At 41.3% G+C, this 21,929-nt stretch overlaps 1 protein-coding gene and 2 long non-coding RNA genes across 5 annotated transcripts in view; 2 read left to right on the forward strand and 1 right to left on the reverse strand.

Moving 5' to 3' along the window:
- The window catches only part of ccdc22 (coiled-coil domain containing 22), a 51,382-nt gene that overhangs the window by 10,823 nt on the left and 18,630 nt on the right, over positions 1-21,929 (forward strand). Inside the window, exons 3-8 of the mRNA XM_047361536.1 lie at positions 1,835-1,967; positions 10,173-10,279; positions 11,865-11,943; positions 16,923-17,092; positions 19,403-19,618; positions 19,707-19,877. Coding sequence (XP_047217492.1) covers positions 1,835-1,967; positions 10,173-10,279; positions 11,865-11,943; positions 16,923-17,092; positions 19,403-19,618; positions 19,707-19,877 — 876 coding nt within the window. The remainder of the gene's footprint in view (positions 1-1,834; positions 1,968-10,172; positions 10,280-11,864; positions 11,944-16,922; positions 17,093-19,402; positions 19,619-19,706; positions 19,878-21,929) is intronic.
- On the reverse strand, positions 1,834-11,852 carry LOC124865999. Of its 2 annotated transcripts, XR_007037703.1 has the most exons (4): positions 10,405-11,852; positions 10,149-10,266; positions 9,324-9,426; positions 1,834-1,972 (listed from the first exon to the last, which is right to left on the reverse strand). It is a non-coding gene; the product is annotated as an uncharacterized LOC124865999 (long non-coding RNA). The 2 variants fall into 2 exon arrangements; XR_007037702.1 differs by lacking the exon at positions 10,405-11,852 and having other exon boundaries at positions 10,149-10,275.
- On the forward strand, positions 5,678-8,764 carry LOC124866005. Of its 2 annotated transcripts, XR_007037705.1 has the most exons (4): positions 5,678-6,933; positions 7,016-7,155; positions 7,258-7,438; positions 8,628-8,764. It is a non-coding gene; the product is annotated as an uncharacterized LOC124866005 (long non-coding RNA). The 2 variants fall into 2 exon arrangements; XR_007037704.1 differs by lacking the exon at positions 8,628-8,764 and having other exon boundaries at positions 7,258-8,621.

Here is a 21,929-nt window from a genome sequence, read left to right on the forward strand (position 1 = left end):
CTGAAGAAGTTGCAATTGCAGGTCAAATATGAATGTCTGACTAATGTTCAGCACCTTAGCATCAGCGGTATTAAAACTACATAGTATTTATGACTGAAAGACTGATTTTCTCTTTTCCCCAAGTGTCTCGACTGGAGTTGGTCATCAGCTGGCTCTTTTTTAATTTTGAGGTTCCTTAACCATCAATTGGTGTCAGGGCTGCACAATATATCAAATGTGTTCTCATAAATCTGTTCTCATAAAAATTACTGTGCGCAATATTGCGTATTGCGAGGAACTACTTGGATTGCTATATTGTTAAGTACCATGCATTCATGGTATTTTTGCTTGTAATAAATTTGGTGTCACTTGCCTAACCCAGCCTAAGACATCATTATTTAAAACTAAAAGCTCCTTCATTGCCAAACAGGAGATATTGACTAAAAACAACTTTTTCAATAAAACCTTGTTAAAATTCAGTTTTGTTTCCCGGTTGCTGGACCGTATTTTCCGCACTATAAGGCGCACCTTCAATGAATGGCCTATTTTAGAACTTTTTTCATATATAGGGCGCACCGGATTATAAGGCGCATAGAATAGAAGCTACTGCAGTCAAACGTTTGACTGGGGTTGCGTTATGCATCCACTAGATGGAGCTGTGCTAAAGAGAATGTCAATAAAACAGTCAGATAAGTCAGTCAGTCAAACTTTATTAATACACTACAAACCAGCGTTCTGATAACTCCATTCACTCTCATGGTAAGGTCTCCTCTACATAGAATTCTATTGAATAGAGCCAACCGCACGTTAGGAACGCATTGGAGTCTATGAAGTTGAAGTTGAAATCAAACGTTAGTTAAAACGTGAAAGGGAACTTTTCCCTGATTCAGTAAACACGTAAAAGAAACAGTTTGATGCACTAAATCAAACGTTAGTACTGTTAACCTTTCCTGTTTCTGACCCCTGACCGTAGTCTGATGACACAGGGGAGACGCTTTCTCCAGGGCCGAAGTTACTAGTTTCCTCGGGGTTAACTCCCTCACTCATACGTTGCTGAGTTGAGCATGAAGAAACAGCATCAAAACACTGAGTTGTTGACGAGATTCGGGGTTCTTTTTAATGACTTTGCAGCACGTAAAAACACAGGGCTTACAGACTCATACACCGCTGCTCCGGTCGCCGTCTCTACCCACCCCACACACACAATAATACCGACGTCACTCCTTCACTCTTGATTCTCAGCTACGGCAGCACACAGCGCCACCTCTGTCCGGAGGAGTAATGTCAACATCTTCCATACACACACACGAAACATACACCCCACACACTGAGCTTCTAATCACATGTAGTTCAGGCAATTCCTGCAACAGTACATTCAAACGTTATACACACACAAGTGGTGTTGGACTAGGAATAAGCACAGTACAGGTGTTTACCGCTATTACTTCGGCGACGCCCCTGACTACGGTAGCCGTAATGCTGCAAGCGGTGCGGCTTTGTAGTTTACCAGTCGTACTGAAACATTTTGACAGAGCGCCGTGTACAACCAGTATGGATCAACCAATTAACCAATTGATCCATATATAAGGCGCTCCGGATTACAAGGCGCACTGTCATTTTTTGAAAAAATTAAAGGTTTTTAAGTGCGCCTTATAGTGCGGAAAATACGGTAATCATTTGCATCAAACTAAAAGCATGAAGACATCAACACTGTTCATTTCTTTGATTATTTATTGCAAGCAATATCCTTATTGCAACATTCACTAACATTATGACATTATACACATTTTTCTATTATCATACAGCTCTACTTGCTATGATATACTATGCTGACACTTTGACCTGTGTCTTTCAGGACATTGGCTATAAAGGAGAGATTGGTTACCAGACTTTTCTATACAGTAACGAGCCAGAGATTCGCTCGCTGCTTATGTTCCTGGTGGAGAAGTTGCCCCGAGAGAGCTCTGAGACCTCAGATCAGCCAACAGGTACACTAGAGGACAAAAGATTCACAAGAAGATTCATGTCATCCTCAAGCATAATACAAAAGTACAAGTTGTGTAGCTTTGCTTTTCTGATGGTGTGTTAAAGCAATAGGAACAAAAATGGTGGCTGTCAGTGTTTATTTTTTCCTTTTTTAAGTGTGCAAAAATATGACAGGCATAAGGTATCACGTAGTTAAAGTGCATCTGGAAAGTATTCACAGCACTTAACTTTTTATACATTTTATTATCTTAGAAATGTATTGCAAAATTGATCAAATTCAATATTCTCCTCAAAATACACACAACACCCCATAAAGACAAACTAAAAATGGTCTGTTTGAATACTTATGCACATCACCTGTACATAAGCATTCACATTCTTTGCGCAGTATTTTGATCAAGCACCTATGGAAACAGTCTTTTTGTGTATGATGCTACACGCTTTAGACGCCTATTTCAATTCAATTCAATTCAAAGATACTTTATTGATCCCCGAGGGGAAATTAGAATTCCAGTACAACCCATCCAAACATACATCATGACACAAGACAAGGGGGGGACGGGTCACCGAGGCTTTGCTGCCCACTCACAGGCGCTGCCCTTGCTAGATGAGAAAAGAGGCCACATTAGGTAAGTAGAGGGAAAAAATCATATTTCACACTTTATCCTTAGCAGGATACAGTTTGAGATTGCAAAAAACCTCAGCACAAAGAAGCAACAAGTTGACAAAACAACATCATGCCGGGAACGGTGAAGTTGGTGTGAGGGGGTGCATATGTTTATCTTGAGCATGTGAGTGTGTGCAAGTAAGTCCATGAAGCACTGTCCCCGAAGCCATTGTCCTTGATGGTACGTTCATCAACCGGCCACAAAGTTCTGAGCAGGTCCACAGATGTCCTCAGGGAAGGGAGGGGGCAGAGGGAGCAGAGCGTCATATTTACTTAACTTCCAGGAGAAGTTGAAGATAACCAGCCATCAAGGCCGCGCAGGGGAGCCAGATTCAGAAAAACAATAATTATTTGGGTTAGGCTGACTTTTAATTTTCCATCAGCCTTGAGAGTCTCGCTGGTGCTTCTCAAAGGCGAATCCAAACAGCCAAATTCCTGGTCTTTCTGCCAGATCCAAGCGAACAACTTTCTCCAAGATTTATCCCATTTCACCCCTGAGTCCAGGAACCGCAACCTGCCTGCGATCCTAAGGATCACATCCAGTCTGTGATTCAGCTCACGTAACATCTCAGTCTGAGTGCTGATCGCCCTGAAGATCCCATCATACATGCCAGGCAGCCTTACAATGGCCAGAACAGCTGCTGACACTCCGAATTTCTCGATATGCCAGGTAACCGCTGACTCCAAAAAGCAGAAATCCTGATATCAAACATCCAATTATATATTTGTGAGTGGTGTCTGGTTTCCTCTAGAAATTACACTTCAACCTAAATCTTTGTTTCATCATACCAGAGAATATTGTTTCTCGGGATTTTAGAACCCTTCAGGTGTCTTTGGTCATTTCAGACAAGGTGTGTTGTGCCTTTTACTGCATCGGTCTGACCTGATTGGTGGAGTGCTGCAGAAATGGTTCTTCTCTCTCCAATGAGGAACACTGTCAGTGTAGCCATTGGCTTGTTGGTCACCTATCTTATGGCTTTCTACACCGATCCCTCAGACTGGACAGGCAGTCATCTTGTTGTGCAATTATGATTGTTTGGTTATTAGCAACTATTAATAATTATCAACAAAATTACCAATAAAGTAAAAATGTAGAATTGTAGCCTGATTTACAATTTGGTGTGACATTATGGAACAATTGATGAAAAAGGTCATTTAAGCACTGGCGTTAGGTAATAGCAAGCTCTGCACACCTATGAAATAAACACAGACAAGTTCTCTCCAAAATACAAGAATTTATTAACAAAAACAATTAAACTCCAGGTTAAAGTATTTCAATTAACAAACTAACGAGAAACAGTTCAATTAAGACTACCAAGCAAAATGAAGAAATAAGCAAAACTAATGAACCATAAAGAAAAAAGGGAACTAGTAAAAATGATGCAGTGATATCACAGCTCAGTGTGGATATTTATGTTTAGGAGCTGAGGTTTATTTTGAGGAATTTGGAAATGAGGTCAAATTAGTTTTAAAACTAATAATGGATGTATGAATGAGTGTGTGCATGGTTGTTTGTGTGTTGCCCTGCGATGGACTGGCAACCTGTCCAGGGTGTACCCCGCCTCTCGCCCATAGACTGCTGGAGATAGGCACCAGCTCCCCCGCAACCCACTATGGAATAAGCGGTAGAAAATGACTGACTGACTAATTATGGATAACAAACGGTATAAGTTCAAACAACCAGTCACTGTTAAAAATCTGAAGGGTAAGTAAAACATTATTTTAATAGAATGATATTTTCAAAACTGATTTGCCAAATTATAAATCAATAATCCTTTGGACAATTGATCTTAATAATCATGGTTGACACACCTCTTCAATATTGCCTGGTGGTTGGGGACAGTGCCTCTGGACTTGCGGACCGGGGTGGTGGTCCCCCTTCATAAGAAGAGTGACCAGAGGGTGTGTTCCAACTATAGGGGGATCACAGTCCTCAACCCTAGTAAGGCCTATGCCTGGGTATTGGAGAGGAGAGTCCGGCCGTTGGTCGAACTTCAGCTTCAGGGAGGAGCAGTGTGGTTTTTGTCCTGGCCGTGGAACACTGGACCAGCTCTACACCCTCTGGAGGGTACTCAAGGGTATATGGGAGTTTGCCCAACCTATCCACGTGTTTTGTGGACCTGGTGAAGGCATTTGACAGTGTCCCTCGTGGTGCCCTGTGGGGGGTGCTCCAGTAGTATGGAGTAGGGGGCCCTTTATTAGGGGCCATCCGGTCTCTGTACAAGCGGAGAGGAGTTGGGTCCGCGTTGCAGACACTAAGTCGGACCTGTTCCCAGTGCATGTTGGACTCTGGCAGGGCTGCCCTTTGTCACCGGTGCTGTTCATAACTTTTATGGATAAGATTTCTAGGTGCAGCCAAGGGCCGGAGGGGGTCTGGTTTGGGGACCAGTGGATTTCGTCTCTTCTTTTTGCAGATGACGTGGTCCTGCTGGCCCCCTCTAGCCAAGACCTACAGCATGCACTGGGCTGGTTTGCAGCCAAATGTGAAGCAGCTGGGATGAAGATCAGCACCTCCAAGTCTGAGGCCATGGTTCTCGACTGGAAAAGGCTGGTTTGCCTTCTTCAGGTTAGAGGGGAGCTCCTGCCTCAAGTGGAGAAGTTCAAGTATCTTGGGGTCTTGTTCACGATTGAAGGGAGAATGAAGAGGGAGTTTGACAGATGGATCGGTGCAGCTGCTGCAGTAATGGGGATTTACTCTCGATTTACTGGTCGGTCTACGTTCCTACCCTCTCCTATGGCCATGAACTTTGGGTCATCTTTGGGTCATGACCGAAAGAACGAGATCCCAGATACAAGTGGCTGAAATGAGTTTTCCCCGTAGGGTTGCCAGGCACTCCCTTAGAGATAAGGTGAGGAGCTCGAAGTAGAGCTGCTGCTCCTCCACATCGAGAGGATCCAGTTGGCATCCCCATGATGCTTCCCTTGGGAGGTGTTCCAGGCACGTCCCACCGAGAGGAGGCCCAGGGGATGCTGGAGGGACTATGTCTCTCGGCTGGCCTGAGCCACACTGAGCCTAGTTCTGCTGGAAGTTTCTTCCTGTTAAAAGGGAGTTTTTCTTCTCTGTCGCTACATGCATGCTCAGTATGAGGGATTGCTGCCAAGTCAATGCGAGCGACTGTCCACTGTCGCTACATGGTAAAACATTTTTAACCAATTTAAATAATTAACTGAATCCGACTACAAAATCAGATTAATCGAATCCATCAGATTGATTTCAAGTCAGGAATAATCGGAATGTATGTACCTAACTATCAAACAGTGCAAAGTGCCATGAGGCACCATGTGTTGTGAATTGGCGCTATATAAATAAACTGAATTGAATTGAATTTATCTTCCGCCAAACAAGCAGTTTCTTCTAGGTCCGTGTGGTTCTTTCTTCGAAACAGACACAGTCATTTGCACAATCGTTTCAAAGTCCTGATACTGGTAATAATTTGATGCCAATGTGCTAAGAAATTAACAATGTTGTTATTTGTGAAACCAATACAAAAGCATAGCTTCACAAGATGCTCAACATTCCTCATTTTAACGCATGGAAGAATGTGTTTTGTAAGATTTGTCATAAAAATTTCCAATGGCCAGTCTGCCCCTGGGCCTAGGAGTCCCAGGAACCTTCTTAATATATCAGTTTAGAAACTCAAGCCTGAAGGTCAGAAATCAACAAACTGTGATACAGTAATCGAATCAAAATTTGATTATGATTATGACGGAATTTGGTCAATACTATAAAAGTACCAAATTTGGTACCATCCCTAGCTCTCAGGGTGGTTTTGAACAAGAATAGCAACTAGTGCGCCGAGCTCATAGAGCAAAACCCCATGTCGATGTGCGTATCACTATAAGAAAGTCACGTGACCAATACAGGAACTGTTTCGAACTGACTCTGATGCGCCAAACTGTGTTTATAAGGAAGCATATTTGTCAACGAGATGCATCTGCCCAAAAGAATGTCTCATCTTCTGCGGTTCATCATCAAATTCATCAAGAATTACTGAGCAGCCTCGAGCCAAACGAAAGGTTTCCGCCGTGTTGACCATTTTTGATCTGATATCGGAAAATAAGGTATTTGTTTTAATTTCCTTGTTTCATCTTGTTCCTCTCAGAGTTTCCAATTGATCTATCTGAACTGAAATTCATTTCAAAGTGACTCTTAGTTTACTGTTCATATTATTTTCTGAAGGTTAAAGTTTGAATTTGTTCGACAGAACTTTCCAATTTAAACAAAAGCACCTCCTCAATGCTCTGGCATTATAGGGCCAGGCATGAGAATGAAGTCCCAGATACACCCAGGATAAACTCAGGTATACAGCCATTCTAGAACAGTTGCTTTATTGATAATTAATTCCTATTAATTTATTCTTTATATAATTTTTAACCATCAAGCTTCCAGGAAGCAGATGCTGGATGAGGCTCTGCTGAATTTCATCCTGAAGGACTGACAGCCCCTCAGCACTGTGGAGAGTGAAGGGTTCAGGGAACCTGTTCAGGTCCTTCAGCCCTCATATGTTTTGCCAACCAGAAAGGTTTGTGTGGAAATTATCTATAGTAGTTGATATATCCAATTTATTTAATCTTTAATTTAAATATATTGATTTGCTTTTGGTTTGACTTGTTGTAACTTTCAGACCATTAAACGAATGGTGGCCAAAAAGTACGAGGAGGAACGGGAATGAGGTGACTGTGGCTCAGTAGGAAGAGTAGTCGTCTTGCAATCAGAAGGTTGTGGGTTTGATTCCAGCTTCCTCCTGCCATATGTCGATGTGCCCCTGGGCAAGGCACTTATCCTCAAGTTGCCTATCGATCTGGGTATCGGTGTATGAATGTGTGAGCGTTGAGTGAATGAGACTCTTGTGTAAAGCGGTTTGAGTGGTCTGTATGACTGGAAAAGCTATAAGTTCTATAAGTTCAGTCCATTTACCATTTTGCGAGTGAAAATGGAAGTACAGCAAGTTGTGGCAGTGAGTATACCAGCTGACATGTGGACATCTGTAACATGGAGGCTTACTTGGCTCTTACCTGTCGCTACATTAATGAGAATTTGCAGTTGTGTACATCTGTGTTGGGAGTGCAATACTTTCCACAAAGTCACACATTTTGGCCCAAGTCAAAAGGGGCATGATGGAGGACTGGGCCATAACCAATAAAGTAATGATGCCATAACAAACATGATGGCATCCACTAGACGGCTCCAAATTCGGCACTCACCTTGTATTGCATATAGTCCCAATTTATTAGTTAGAAAATCATGTGATCAGATCCCCACTCTTACATTCATCAGACACAAAGCCAGGCACATTGTCACAACCTTCAGATCAAGTAGCCAAGGAGAAGCTTGGTCAAGCACAGCAACAGATGGCACGACCAACCCTGAAACTTATCAATGAGGTGCCAACATGCTGAAACAGCACATATGAAATGCTGTCAAGGCTACATGATGAGAAGGAACCAGTGTTGGTATCTCTGGCCTCTACAAACAGATTTGACTCCACTTACAACTGATGAGTATACCATCATAGGAAAAACACTTCTTGTGCTTGCTCCTTTCCTTCAAGCTACAGTGGAGTTGTCTGAAGAGAGGTGAGTGTCAGGGTCAAACGTCATCCCAATGATAAAAATGCTCTATCTTGCACTAGAGCTTAATACTTCAACCTTGCACACACAGGCTATGGCTATACACCTACATGAACACCTGAAGCATTGAGTCACAGACACTGCTTCCAATCTGGAGTCATTAAGTGTGTTCACCCTAGCAACACTTCTAGAACCCAGATTTAAATCACTCGGGTTCTGCACTTCCTCCAAGTGCAATGAGGCTGTCAGTAGACTGCGGTCAGAACATGCACCTGTAATTGGACGCACAAATGAGCCCAAGCCAGGACCGTCTTCACAACAGCTGTCTGCACCCACGTCAGACATGTTATTCAGCATTATTTGTTTGTTGTTGTTGCTGTTGTTTAGAAATCATGCACTAAAATGTCAATTCTTTGTTTTTTAGTTAACCTTTGTCAACATCTCGACATTGAAGTGGGCAGGCAGACCAAAAGTGCCACAGCTGATGCCGTCCATGAGGTGCAGAGATATCTGGCAGAGGGCAATATTGCCAGGTCCCAGGATCATATGAGACACTGGGACAACCAAAAGACAATCTATCCAAACATCTTCCGCCTTTCCTTTCATTTTCTCTGCACTCCAGCCTCATCTGTGCCGTGTGAGCGGGTGTTTTCTACAGCTGGAGAAGTTGTATCAAAAAAGCGTAACAGACTATTTCAAAATGTTGAAAAACGTATTTATTTGTAATAAAAATTTGTAAAAAAAAAAAAAAGAAATCCCAGTCCACAAGTATCCTCATTCACAACATGTTCACTTATGTTATGATACATGTTCACATTATATATTGACTGTATCTAAAAATATGAAAGATATTTTAAATTTAAATGAAGATATAAAATAATACAATATAACATACAATGTCTTAAATTATATTATTGTGTATACTAGGTCATCAAATAAGTGTCAATTGAGTCTGTCAACTTCAATACAGTTTGGCAATGTGTGAAAACGCTTCGTGACATCTCATCCAGCCATCACTAATTGCAACTAAATCTCATCCAGAATAGAAAACATTTTATGGAATCTATGAGCATTACACCAATACTGTTAAAAAAACATTTGCTTATTGTTATATACGCACGCATTTCTGTCATCTTCCATTTGTAAATTAGTGGCACCTGTTGACAGCTCACCAGTGGCGGGGTGGAGCTGACCCAATCTTTTAAATTAGGCTGGTGATGCACCTGTGTGAAGAAAGTAAGACATTGCATGTGTGGAGTTGCTGCAGCAGTTATAGACCAGTATTTTGTTAAAGAAAGCAAAAAGAATTGAGCTGTTGGAAGAGACTAATCGACCCAGAGGGAAGCCCTGATTTTGGCCAATCTGCAGTTCACTTTTTGTTGTTTTGGGGGAAAGCCAACTGGATGCTATTCAGATTGTAACACCAGGGAATTCACATGCCTGCCATTGCTCTAACCACTGGAAAAATCACTTTTGGTGTCTGTGTGAAAAAAAAGACTATATATACAAAACAAACCTATAGAACCAAGCATTTGATAGATGGCGGACTGTGCAGGCACCTCACTGTGTGTTCCGTCTGCTGCCTTTTGTGTCCTATTTACTTTCACACACACATTACATAGACGCACACACACACACACACACACTTGTTACTGCCCTACTTTCTGACCCAATCGAAAAAAACACTAAAATGAGCCAAGGGAGTCGCAGGCACCCAACATTATTCACAGCCAGATAGTTCTTATGGATAATACGGAACAACAAAACTTTACGGTCAAATTGATAGATAAGAACTGAAAGTCATAGATGTTTATGACAGATGTTTATGACAGAGTAAGAAACAAATATAGTACTGATATTTAATTGAGCTCTCTTTTTAAGTCTCCTCTCTGTTTACCTGACATTATGAAGGCATTTATTAATAATATGCTTTTAACTCCATCACCTCAAATGTGTTCTCTTCTTGTAGGCAAATCAGCTGTCCTCCATAGAGCCATCGCTGCTGCAATCACTGCCCAGCTGGCGGTTTCCTGGGTGCCTCTGAACTGCAGATTGCCGTTACACTGTAAAACACAGGTACATCAATATATATGAGAACACTGGCTGATCTGGAAACTTCAGGTAAAGGTGTATGCATGTAGATTAATTTACTCATTCTGTGAGCAGACAGCACAGTCCAGCCCCTATTTTTTTACATTTACCTTTTAGGTAGTCCAGTTTTCTTGTTTTGCTAAGTGGACTTTGGCTTCTTTAGGTGACAGGAAACCTATTGAAGATGTGGTAAGAAAGGTTTGGGTCACTGTGGCCTGACTCTTCTTATAGAATTTATTCAACAAGAGATGCAAGAAAAAAAACCATGAGAGACCCCTTACACCCTGCCAATTATCATACGCTCCAGCCATCTAGAAGGCAATAATGCCTAGTTAAATCGAGAATAACCAGAATGTAAACCAGCTTTATTCAAGAAGTTGTACGGCTGCTGGGGCAAGGCACTGGTGCAGCGGTAAAGCGCGCAGCCCATGTATGGAGAAGCTTTGGCGCTGCCCATCCCTTGTTTCGAGTCCTGGTCCCAGCGACCTGTGCTGCATGTCTTACCCCTCTCTTCACCCCATTTCCTGTCTGCCTACTTTCAAACAAAATAAAGGCATCTAGTGCTGCAAACCAAATCTTTAAAAAAAATAATTTAGAGGACCTCTTAATTTGACTCAACTAGGCATAGGAGAGGGGTTAGTTTCTCAACATATTCAGAATGTCTTTATTTACAGTGCTATTTGAGGATTAAAACATATCACAAGTGATGTGTTCTGGGATCTCCAGGTATTTCTGGTGTCAAGAGACCCTCTCCCAGGTGACCCAGCCTTGTGTTTACTTCTGGTAATATTGTGGAGACTTCTGCTGACCCAGGAACCAGCTTGATGGGTTTATGCTTACTTAGCCCTATAATGCCCTGCATTTTCTGAGCCCCGCCCTTTAAACATGCATTTATATCTCACTTATAATGAATGTTTCTTATGTTATAGTTGATTTTCGCCTCAAACTTAATTATTTCAGCACCGTCCTTATATTATGTTTGTCCCTGAATCAGGAGACATGTATTTCCACTTCATTATGTTTAATTGGAGTGACCGTAAGAAAGAACTTGAACTTTTCAGTGGTTTTTAGTCCAGATGTGTTGTCTTTTCTCTGCAGTAAAGCTGCTGATGGTAAATGGAGATGCCTTTAACATGGCCCAGTGACAAGTGACATCAATCACAATCCAAGTCAATAATTCCTGAAACCTGACAGATTTTTTCTTTTCATTTCCTTTCCTGGAAGGAAGTGCAGCACTACCCGTTTAGTATTGAGGGCCCAAGTGGACATGTGCTTCTAACCATGTCATCTTAAACGCAATAACAATTTTCTCTGCAAAGTTAATTTTGAGTTTCACTCTTTTGTTTTGTTTTAAATGCTAAACATGATTAAATTGATTTTTTTGATGATTATTTTAATTGAGCATTGTAACTTTCTTTACAAAGTTATTATTTGTTAAAAGTTAAGAATCCTGACTTGATGCAGTTAAAGGGCTGTGATGCTCCTAACCAACCAAATAAAACCTTAAACCTTTAAACCAGGATCAAAACACATTCCAATCTTTGTCTAAACCTGTTTTCTTTTATTTTAGAGTAAGGCAGCATCACACAGCTTTCATGTCTATCCACTCAGCTTACCACACTGCACTAAGGGCCAGAAGTCTCTGAAAGGTACGTCCTATGCTGCATAAATCTAGTTGATTCAAAAGAAATATTAACAGACTCATAAATGTATCTCTCCAGTTAGCAAAACACTGATTTCATAAGTTTTCACTTCACTTTTAATATGAAGCACAAAAACAATTATTCACAAACTTGTATTCCAGGGCTGTGACATAGTTCAAATGGGCTTGGTCTATAGGAAGAAACTTGTGCCATCAGAAACTGAATTTGAATTGCTCTGACTGAATCTGTATTTGTGTAATTTGAAATGAAATGCATTGGTTTGAAAATGAATTTCACTAAACTGAAACTGAATATAATGGTTAGTATAATATAATACATTCACTTTCAGGTCTGTAAATTAATTTCAGTTCCAAAATTCAGTTTTTTGTGTAAACATTCTTTTTTTTTCCTTAGACAGAAAAGCTTTTTATCCAATTTGAATAAATAACTAACTGACTGCACCGTTCAATGGTTAGGACTAATTGGAATGTATGAACCTGACTGTTGTGAAGTGCCTTGAGACAACATGTGGTGTGAATTGGCGCTATATAAATAAAACTGAACTGAATTGAATTTAATTGTAACACATCCGGGTCCTTGAGAATAGCCACAAATTATTCAAACACAGATTCATCGATTTACGTTTCACATCAGGTTAAACTTCCTTTATGGCATGTTGAGCTATGAGCTTAGCGGATGTCAATCACCAAGTCAAATCAGCATCTACAAGAAGCGTCATGTAAACAAATGATGGTCAAACAGTAACACTTATGCTTCCTGTAGCTGTTAGCTAAACATGCCAGATTAGCATAGTGTGCCGCCGGCGTTACGTCGGTCTGCGTTTCTCTTGCCATTACCTCAGCGTAACTTCTGTTGCCTAGCAACCGTGTTAGCATGAAGCACAGAGCTGTGAAGCCGAACAAATGGAGCCTGAAGGTTAATATCGCTGTCTCTACTGTAAATAACTACACGGTTTTTATTTAACCTTTTACATATTGCTGATGGCTTATAACGCTGTTTTGTTTTACAATCTTATTGTTTTATTATCTTGTTCGTTATTCAGCCACTTAAAATGTTGAAAATATTTTTTGTGTTCATAGATATAAAAATCTAACACTAGATAAAATACATTGATGAAAAATATGATTTGTTTAATTTATTTGTAAAGCTTTCAACAACTTAAACACTAACATATTAACTTCAAGAATAAAGTTTAAATCAGTTTATTTGCAGAGCATGATAATAATAATAATTATTATTATTATTATAATAAATAAACCAAACATTAATATTAGATTTCATCTGACTGAATTATATCTGTTTAACTTCCACCCATTGGGGAAACCCCGCGGGATTTTGAAAGCAATGTGCCGGGAGTCAGCTGTTCTCTCGGGGTTCAGCGCTCCTCAACCACCCGGTCAGCTGACAGCTGGTGAGGGCAGCTGATGAACACATCGGCGCATTTGTGTAATTAAGCGATATCTTAATAAACTGATCAAATATTTTAGATTTACACAACTACATTCTCGTCTAAAAACATTGTAAAAGTTCAGTTGTTTCACAGAATGCGCAATATATCCGATTTTATTCACAACTTTTCTCTCACCTCCTGGATGGATAGATGGATAGATAGATAGATAGATAGATAGATAGATAGATAGATAGATAGATAGATAGATAGATAGATAGATAGATAGATAGATAGATAGATAGATAGATAGATAGATAGATAGATAGATAGATAGATAGATAGATAGATAGATAGATAGATAGATAGATAGATAGATAGATAGATAGATAGATAGATAGATAATAAGTGGACTGATGTGAGGAACAAATGTTCTACAGAATTAATGAGAAGTGAACTAATTGTCAGTCTAATTAATGAAATGTTCTGCTCAGAGTTTTACTCGGTAGTCCTGAAAAGCAAACAACTCCTTGCATCAGAAAGAGCTCAAATGAAATATAAATGGAAAAAATAGGTTGTTTCCACATAATTCAGCACTGCAGTTTTTAGTTCACTAGTTCAATATTTTTTTCACTACACCTGACTAACCCTAGTCATGGCCTTTAAGGTGTTTATGTTTACAACTTTTCTACAGACTTTTTGTTTGCACTAAATGCACTATTACGAAAATGTTTTGCATTATACTGTTATGCTTTTTTATATTGTTTTAAGTTAAGCAGGACGGAGGTCTTTTCAATAGTGGTTTATTTATTTTAGAAGGATATTTGTTTTGGTCTAGTAATTTTATTTTGCAAAAAGAATAAATTATTTTATAAATTGCTGAATAATTGTTTTTCCATGGATATTTGTATCAGTCAAAACATGCATCGAATTAAACTTGGGTTCGAGTCCAATGTTTCCAAAGTCATTTCACACAAAGAAAAAGGGTGAAAAAAATCACCAGGCCGGTAGAGGTGCAGACAGTGGGGTTGGATAGTCCTACCAGGAGGTGTCCCTTATTTATTTATCAAGGGGTTGGCAACCCTAGGTGCCACTCCTGACTATGTTAGCGATAACTTTTCTGTACAGAAACATACTGTTTAAGGTGTTGCCACTGCATCTCCATGTGATTTTATTCCAGACTTTGCCTAGGCCTCTTCAGAACCTTCATTTTGTTCTGTTTGTTTTTTGTAAGCCAGTTAGAGGTCCATTTGTTGGTGTGCTTTTAAATAGTGTCCTGCTGCAAAAGTCAAGTGTGCTTGAGCTTAGGGTCACAGGCTGATGACAAAACATTCTCCTTCAGACTTTTCTGGAGTACAGCAGAATTCAATTACGGCAGTTTATCCAACACCAGAGCCCTCATGTGTACGCACAAAAAAACCTTGTGGCGCATTGTTTCATGCACAACCTGGGATGTATAAAACAGAACGTTGCAGCATCCATGCAGACTTTTTCAGTTGAGAGTAACAAATTTCACGGTCCTAAAACTCACCTAAATACACTGAAATATGATTCAATTGAGTTTATTTAACGCAAGGAGCAACGAACCCAATGTATTTGAGGTTGAGGTTTTATGGTTTTAAACCTGAGCAATGAAACTGAATTACATTTGGCCTCATACAATAAAGTAACACACCTCAGAAAATTATGGAAACCACCTGAGTCAGATGTAAACTGTGCATTGGTCTGTGCACTGAGGAACATTAAATGCATGTGAATCATCTAAAAATTGTACCTATACTTATAATAGTCCTGTTGGGAACAAACCTCAATCAGGCTCCATGCGCGATGGCTGGCTTCTATTTTATTCTATTCATTTTATTGAATTTTTTAAAGGTGACGTCGTAAATGGTCACCACATAGTGTGTGTGGTGACAGTCTTCCTAATAGAAATATGGGAGGTATATTAACACCATAACAATGATGTGGGATACATTATAATGATCAGCTGTAATTGAGCGCAATACAGCAGCTAGACAGCACTGTTTGGATTTAATGCAACCATTGTAGAACTAAATCGGTACAAGCAGAAAAACGTTTTATTTTCAGTCAGGTTAATGTCATTCAAGAAGTTGTTTTGCTGTAATTCACTACAAATATCCCTCATGGTGTGTAGACACAGTCTCTCTGTGACTGCCACAGCACTGTTCCCATGGTTATTTGGACACGTGTGGGTTGCCTTCCTGCTATCTATACTGATTTGCATATGTGTTCAGGGGTGGGGACCGGGCGGTCGAAGATGGATGTGCAGTTGCACCCAATTCCACTCAAAGTGGGATATATATGAAGGCAACATGTGCGGTGACATGTCTACGCACGGTTTCGTACATCTGAATTATATTGTACACTGCAAGTTTTAGAATTTCTCTCTGCCGCCAACTTTTAGCTTAAAAGCTGTGGACTCTTTCGTACATGAAGCTCCAGAAGAAGCAAACCAGTCCCAGACCATCACATTACAATAACCATGTTTGAATGCTAGCACTAGCACTAGCATTCTTTTGCTGCTGTTAGCTTTACACCAGTTGTAAAACGGGAAACACACCTGCCAGTAGTTCTACGGTTTTCTCACCAATGCACAGAATACTTTGACAAAAATCTTGGTGTTCATGAAGATGTTTTTTGGCAGATATGATGCAGGCTTTTGTGTTTCTTAGGTCAGCAGTGGTTTTTGTATTGGAACTCTCCCACTGGTGATATTTTTGACCAGTCTCTTTCTTGTTGAATCATAGATACTGACCTTAACTGTGACAAGTGAGGTCTGCAGTGATTGAGATGTTCAGAGTTCTTTTGTGGCCTCCTAAATGAATTGTTGATTCACTTCTAGAGTAATTTTGGTGGGCCTACCACTTCTAGGAAGGTTCACCACTGCTCCATGTTTTCTCCCACTGTGCAAAATGGTTCTCACTATGGTTCACCGGAGCCCCAAAGTCTTAGAAATGACTTTGTTACACTTTACAGACTGATTGATGTCAATGACTTTGTTTCTCATCTGTTTCTAAATTTCTATAGACAGGGTATGATGTGTTATGTTTTAAAGATCCTTTAGCTTACTTCATATTGTCATGCATGTTCTATTTAACAAGTTTCTTTTTTTGATCTGAAATATTTATGTGTGACGAGAGAGATGTCAAAAGTAATCTATAAATCTATCTTTTTCACAGCACTGTATATTTTCAATGAATATTTAGTTTTTTTAGCATTTCTGTGGATTAGAACTTCTGCTCTGTTATGTTTCTTATGCAGCATTTAGTCCTAGTCAAACTGCAGCTGCTCTGCAGAGGAAAGTTAGAAAAAGTCAAATCTTTTAAAGTATCTTGACTCCAGTTTATTTCATTTCTTGATTGGAGGCTTGCTGCTTTTTCAGAATGCTAAAAAGTTATGTATGTTGCCAACAGCAAAGTCTGCAACTCTAAGCTATACTGCATCAGTTTTACCAACAAATCATCTGTTTTTTCAGTTTAAATGCAGCTCTTAAATTCACATTTTAAAATGTGACAGGTACTAGATTGAAATCTGTGTGTGTGTTCTGCATTTTCAGAGGTGAAGCACTACCAAAGAGACATCCTTTATCCTGTTACCGCCCAGTTTCCAAGTCGGACCTCAATGGTGTCGTCTATCTTGGAGCAACACACAGCGGAGTTGAGCAATGCTCACGAGTGGGATACCGAGTGGAAGAGTCAGGGACTGCTGTCCCGCCTCACACCGCAGGTTAGGGCTTCAACATGTCAGAAAATCGCACCACGTCCACATTTTTGGTAAAAAATTATGATAATGTTATCAGTGGTGATGAATCTACATTTTTCTCACTCCTCTTCTTCTGCTCTGCCATTACATTGCTTTTACTCTCTTTGTGTTCTTTGGTATGTTAGAAGTGAGACCCCAGTGGAAATTTGAGTTTTCCAGCTATCACCCCTCTTGATGGTTTTAAGTTTGATTTAGTGTGTGAATATTGGTACATTAGAATCTTGATCGATTATTCTCTCTCCTAACTTTCATATTAAACATTTGGTAAAAAATAAAATTTCTCATATTTTTGGTTTGAGTCTAAGAAAAGACTTGTCTACCACCTTTTATGTCCTATTTCTGTCTCATAGAAGTGCTTCGTCACAGTGTTTAAATTCTCTTAACTCAGTCTACCACAGAGCCTCGAGGTTCATGACAACCTCAATAGTTTGATTCATCATTCTATGTTGTGCTCTACTGTCGGATAGTCTACATTGTCTGTACATTATGCAGAATAGTGTAGGATCTTACTACATTCGTTATGTTGTGCAATTATTATCTGATTATGAATATTTATAAAAAATATAATTAAACATCATAATTTATAATTCCTAACCAAAATGATCCACAACAAATAGATTTCAGAAGTACACTATGGGATTGTGGTCATTGGGCTACCAGCACTTATCAATAATTTTAAATAATTAATTGTCACCCAGAACCTTTGTCTATTCAAACTTGTTGTGGAATTGAGATTGTTTAGCTGCTAGTAACTGTTAATAATTATAATTAACAAATGAAGATGATTATTAATAATTATTAGCCAAAATCATACTAAATGTAAACCATTAACCAAAACAGTGATACTGACTGCAAATCACTTTCATATAAAATAAACACAAACACCTTCCCTATCTTTCCTATTTATGTGAAAGTTTATTAAACAAAATTCTTCCCTCTGGCAATCAAAATATTGAGGTGTAACAAACTTTCACCCCCAGTCGGTCGTGGCAGATGGCTGCTCACACTGAGCCTGGTTCTGGTTCTGCTGGAGGTTTCTTCCTGTTAAAAGGGAGTTTTTCCTCTCCACTGTCGCTACATGCATGCTCAGTATGAGGGATTGCTGCAAAGTCAACACCAGTGACTGTCCACTGTCTCTACATGCTCATCCGGGAGGAGGGAATGCTGCAAGTCACTGACTGGATGCAATCTGCTGGGTTTCCTTAGACAGAAAAACTTTTTATCCAATCTAAATAATAAACTGAATCCAACTGCACTGTTTGATAGTTAGCATTAATTGGAATGTACTTGAAATCTGTATGATTTGATTGAATTGACTTTGTGAAGTGCCTTGAGAAGACATGTGTTGCGAATTGGCGCAAACTGAATTGAATTGGACGCTCACGAACTACTGGAAGGATGTAATAATCCAGAGTTTAAATGTAAACTGATTAAAATGTATCAGTTTATAAGGAATGCACACTGAGCAGTAATGGAGATTCAGTCAGCAATTTATAGGCGAAGATGGAACTATTGAACGCTTTGGATCAATCTGGAATGTGGAAGTAACAATTGATCTCTCCGGTCATATATCCATGTAAATCAGGGTGTTTGGATTGGCAGCCAACAAAAAAGGGGGAACAAGACCAACTTGACGACTGTTTGGTACACAAGCAGCATAGCTCATAGCCACTCGCCGGGTGATGAGTAACATGTTCAAACAATAGCAGTAAAACTCAGACAGGAAACTGGTGGGGAAAGAGCACTAAACAGGGATAAGAAAAATAAATGATTAGATGCAGCAGCCCAAGGCTCAGATCACAGGGTTACTTGAAATAACTTCAGTAGTCCAACTTTAATTCCCAGCTGACTTAAAATCAGCCAGTCAAAAAACACAGATTAACTTTCAAAAACAGTGAAAATACCAACATTCATTTAAACTCTATAAGTGTTCAGCTTGATGGCTAAGCACATAGTTCAAGGCACATTGAATGAGAGCACTTCCTTACTTCTTTTGATAGAAGAACAGGTGTGGACAATGGATGAAAGAACACAAGGAAGCAAAAACCATTTGACAGACAGAAAATAGGACGTTGCCTACGACAAGGTGAATCCCAAAGAACTGTTCAAATGATCACCTAAAGAATGGTGCATCTCTCAAATCCTGTTTCACGCTTAAAAATTAAATACTGCAGATATAAAACATTTGAAAGTAATTTTATGAAATGAGAATAAAACAAAGAAGCAAAGATGTGATTTCCTGTTGATTGTGTTTTCTTGCATTTTGTTGAACAGGACTACCACTCTAGGAAGCTGACACGGCTGCGCAAATGCATCGAAGAGCAGCTGCGTTCTGCTGCCGCACCGTCTCCTGAAAGTGTCTTCAGTGTTTCTCGCTCTACGTCTGAGCTGTCAGGCTTCCTGCAGACCTTCACAGGCAGTGCCCCTTCTGACCTTATCCTTACCAAGGGCACCCATTTCACACACACTCAGAAGTTTACCTTCACACAGGTGAGGACCTTTGGATGAGTGGGCACTGACTTAAAACTAAAGACCTCTGCAGCATGACTTTAATGTTAACTTTTTGTTGGTTCCTCAGGAAGTGGCAGCTTTAACGAGCCCAGTCCACACTGGGCGTCAGTTGAAGGATGACACTCAGCCCCGCCAGCAGGAGGAGTTAGCTTTCCTCCAGCAGCAGTTTCAGCAGCTCTGCAGTGATGTCGAGCAGATAGCAGCAGACATGAAGCACATAAGTGTCACTAATGCTCAGGTATTTCACACATCATTTAGATGTCTATATCTTCCTCAAAGCTGAGTTATATTGTGTTACAGTAGGTTTCCTGGCTCTGTGATTATTAAAAAAGGGGATCACTGCCGACCTTCCTTTGAATCACAGGGCGGTGTCAAGATCTCTTGGCACACAGGCATGGGGGTGGCAACATTTAGTGCCTCCCCAAGGAGAGACTCTGCTGTCAGCAAGCAGTGGGGTAGAGAATTCAGTTTACAGCATTCACAATGTATTTTTGCAGAAAATCCTAATTTTTCTAGTTTGCATAGAACTTCGTGTATGGGCTAATTTGCTTTGATTCCTTTGTATTTGGAATTACTTGGGTTAATGCTTACATCTGTTGTGAACTTAATGTCAATGGAAATATTAGAAATGTATTTACTATGACAATGTTTGAGTGTTACATGGAGTGCCTTGCAAAAGTATTTACCCCTTTGGATTTTTTTTATTGTGAAACAAAGAACAAGAGCCCCTCCTTGAACCGCCACCTTAACGTGGTGGAGGGGTTTGAGTGCTCGAATGATCCTAGAGGCTATGTTGTCTGGGGCCTAAATGCCCCTGGTAGGGTCTCCCATGGCAAACAGGCTCTAGGTGATGGGTCAGACAAAGAGTGGTTCAAGAATCCCTCATGAGGACCAAAATATCGAGGCACGTGACGTCGCCCGGTACGGCGGCGCCGGGGTCCCACCCTGGAGCCAGGCCTGGGGTCGGGACTCGTCGGAGAGCGCCTGATGGCCGGGTTGCTCCTCGCGGGACCCGGCCGGGCCAAGCCGAACGAGAGACGCGAGGCCATCCCCCAGTGGGCCCACCACCTGCAGGGGGAACCGTGAGGGACCGGTGCAAAGAGGATTGGGTGGCGGACGAAAGTGGAAACCTCAGCGGCCCAATCCCCGGATGCTTAGGCTGGCTCTAGGGCCGTGGAATGCCACCTCGCTGGGGGGAAAGGAGCCTGAGCTTGTGCGGGAGGTCGAGAGATATTGACTAGAAATAGTCGGGCTCGCCTCCACGCACAGCGTGGGCTCTGGAACCCATCTCCTTGAGAGGGGTTGGACTCTCTTCTACTCTGGAGTGGCCCACGGGGAGAGGCGGCGGGCTCGTGTGGGTTTGCTTGTTGCCCCCCAGCTCAGCCGTCTCGTGTTGGGGTTTACCCCAGTGGATGATAGGGTCGTATCCCTGCGACTTCGGGTTGGGGAGTGGTCACTGACTATCATTTCAGCCTACAGGCCGAGTGGTAGTGCGGAGTACCTGGCCTTCTTGGCGTCCCTGTCGGGGGTGCTGGCTAGTGCCCCTCCCGGGGACTCCATTATTCTGCTGGGGGACTTCAACGCCCACGTGGGGAACGACAGTGACACCTGGAGAGGCGTGATCGGGAGGAATGGCCTCCCCGATCTGAATCCGAGTGGTGTTTTGTTATTGGACTTCTGTGCTAGTCACGGATTGTCCATAACGAACACCATGTTCAAACATAAGGGTGTCCATCAGTGCACTTGGCACCAGGACACCCTAAGCAGGAGGTCGATGATCGACTTTGTTGTTGTATCATCAGACCTTCGGCCGCATGTTTTGGAAACTCGGGTGAAGAGAGGGGCTGAGCTTTCCACTGATCACCACTTGATGGTTAGTTGGATCCGATGGAAGAGAAGAAAGCCGGACAGACTTGGCAGGCCCAAGCACATAGTGAGGGTCTGCTGGGAATGCCTGGCGGAGAACCTCGGCCAGGGATGTTGGAGACATAGAGTTTGAGTGGACCATGTTCTCCGCATCTATTGTCGATGCTGCTGCCCGTAGCGCGGCGGCAATCCCAGAACCCGGTGGTGGACACCGGCAGTAAGGGATGCTGTCAAACTGAAGAAGGAGTCCTATCGGCTGTGGTTGGCTTGTGGGACTCCTGAGGCGGCTGACAGGTACCGTGAGGCCAAGCGTGCTGCGGCCCGCGCTGTGGCAGAGGCAAAAACTCGGGTCTGGGAGGAGTTCGATGAGGCCATGGAGAAGGACTACCGGTTGGCCTTGAAGCGATTCTGGCAAACCGTCCGG

The sequence above is a fragment of the Girardinichthys multiradiatus genome, chromosome 1 (genome assembly GCF_021462225.1).
Source record: "Girardinichthys multiradiatus isolate DD_20200921_A chromosome 1, DD_fGirMul_XY1, whole genome shotgun sequence".
Lineage (NCBI taxonomy): Eukaryota > Metazoa > Chordata > Actinopteri > Cyprinodontiformes > Goodeidae > Girardinichthys > Girardinichthys multiradiatus.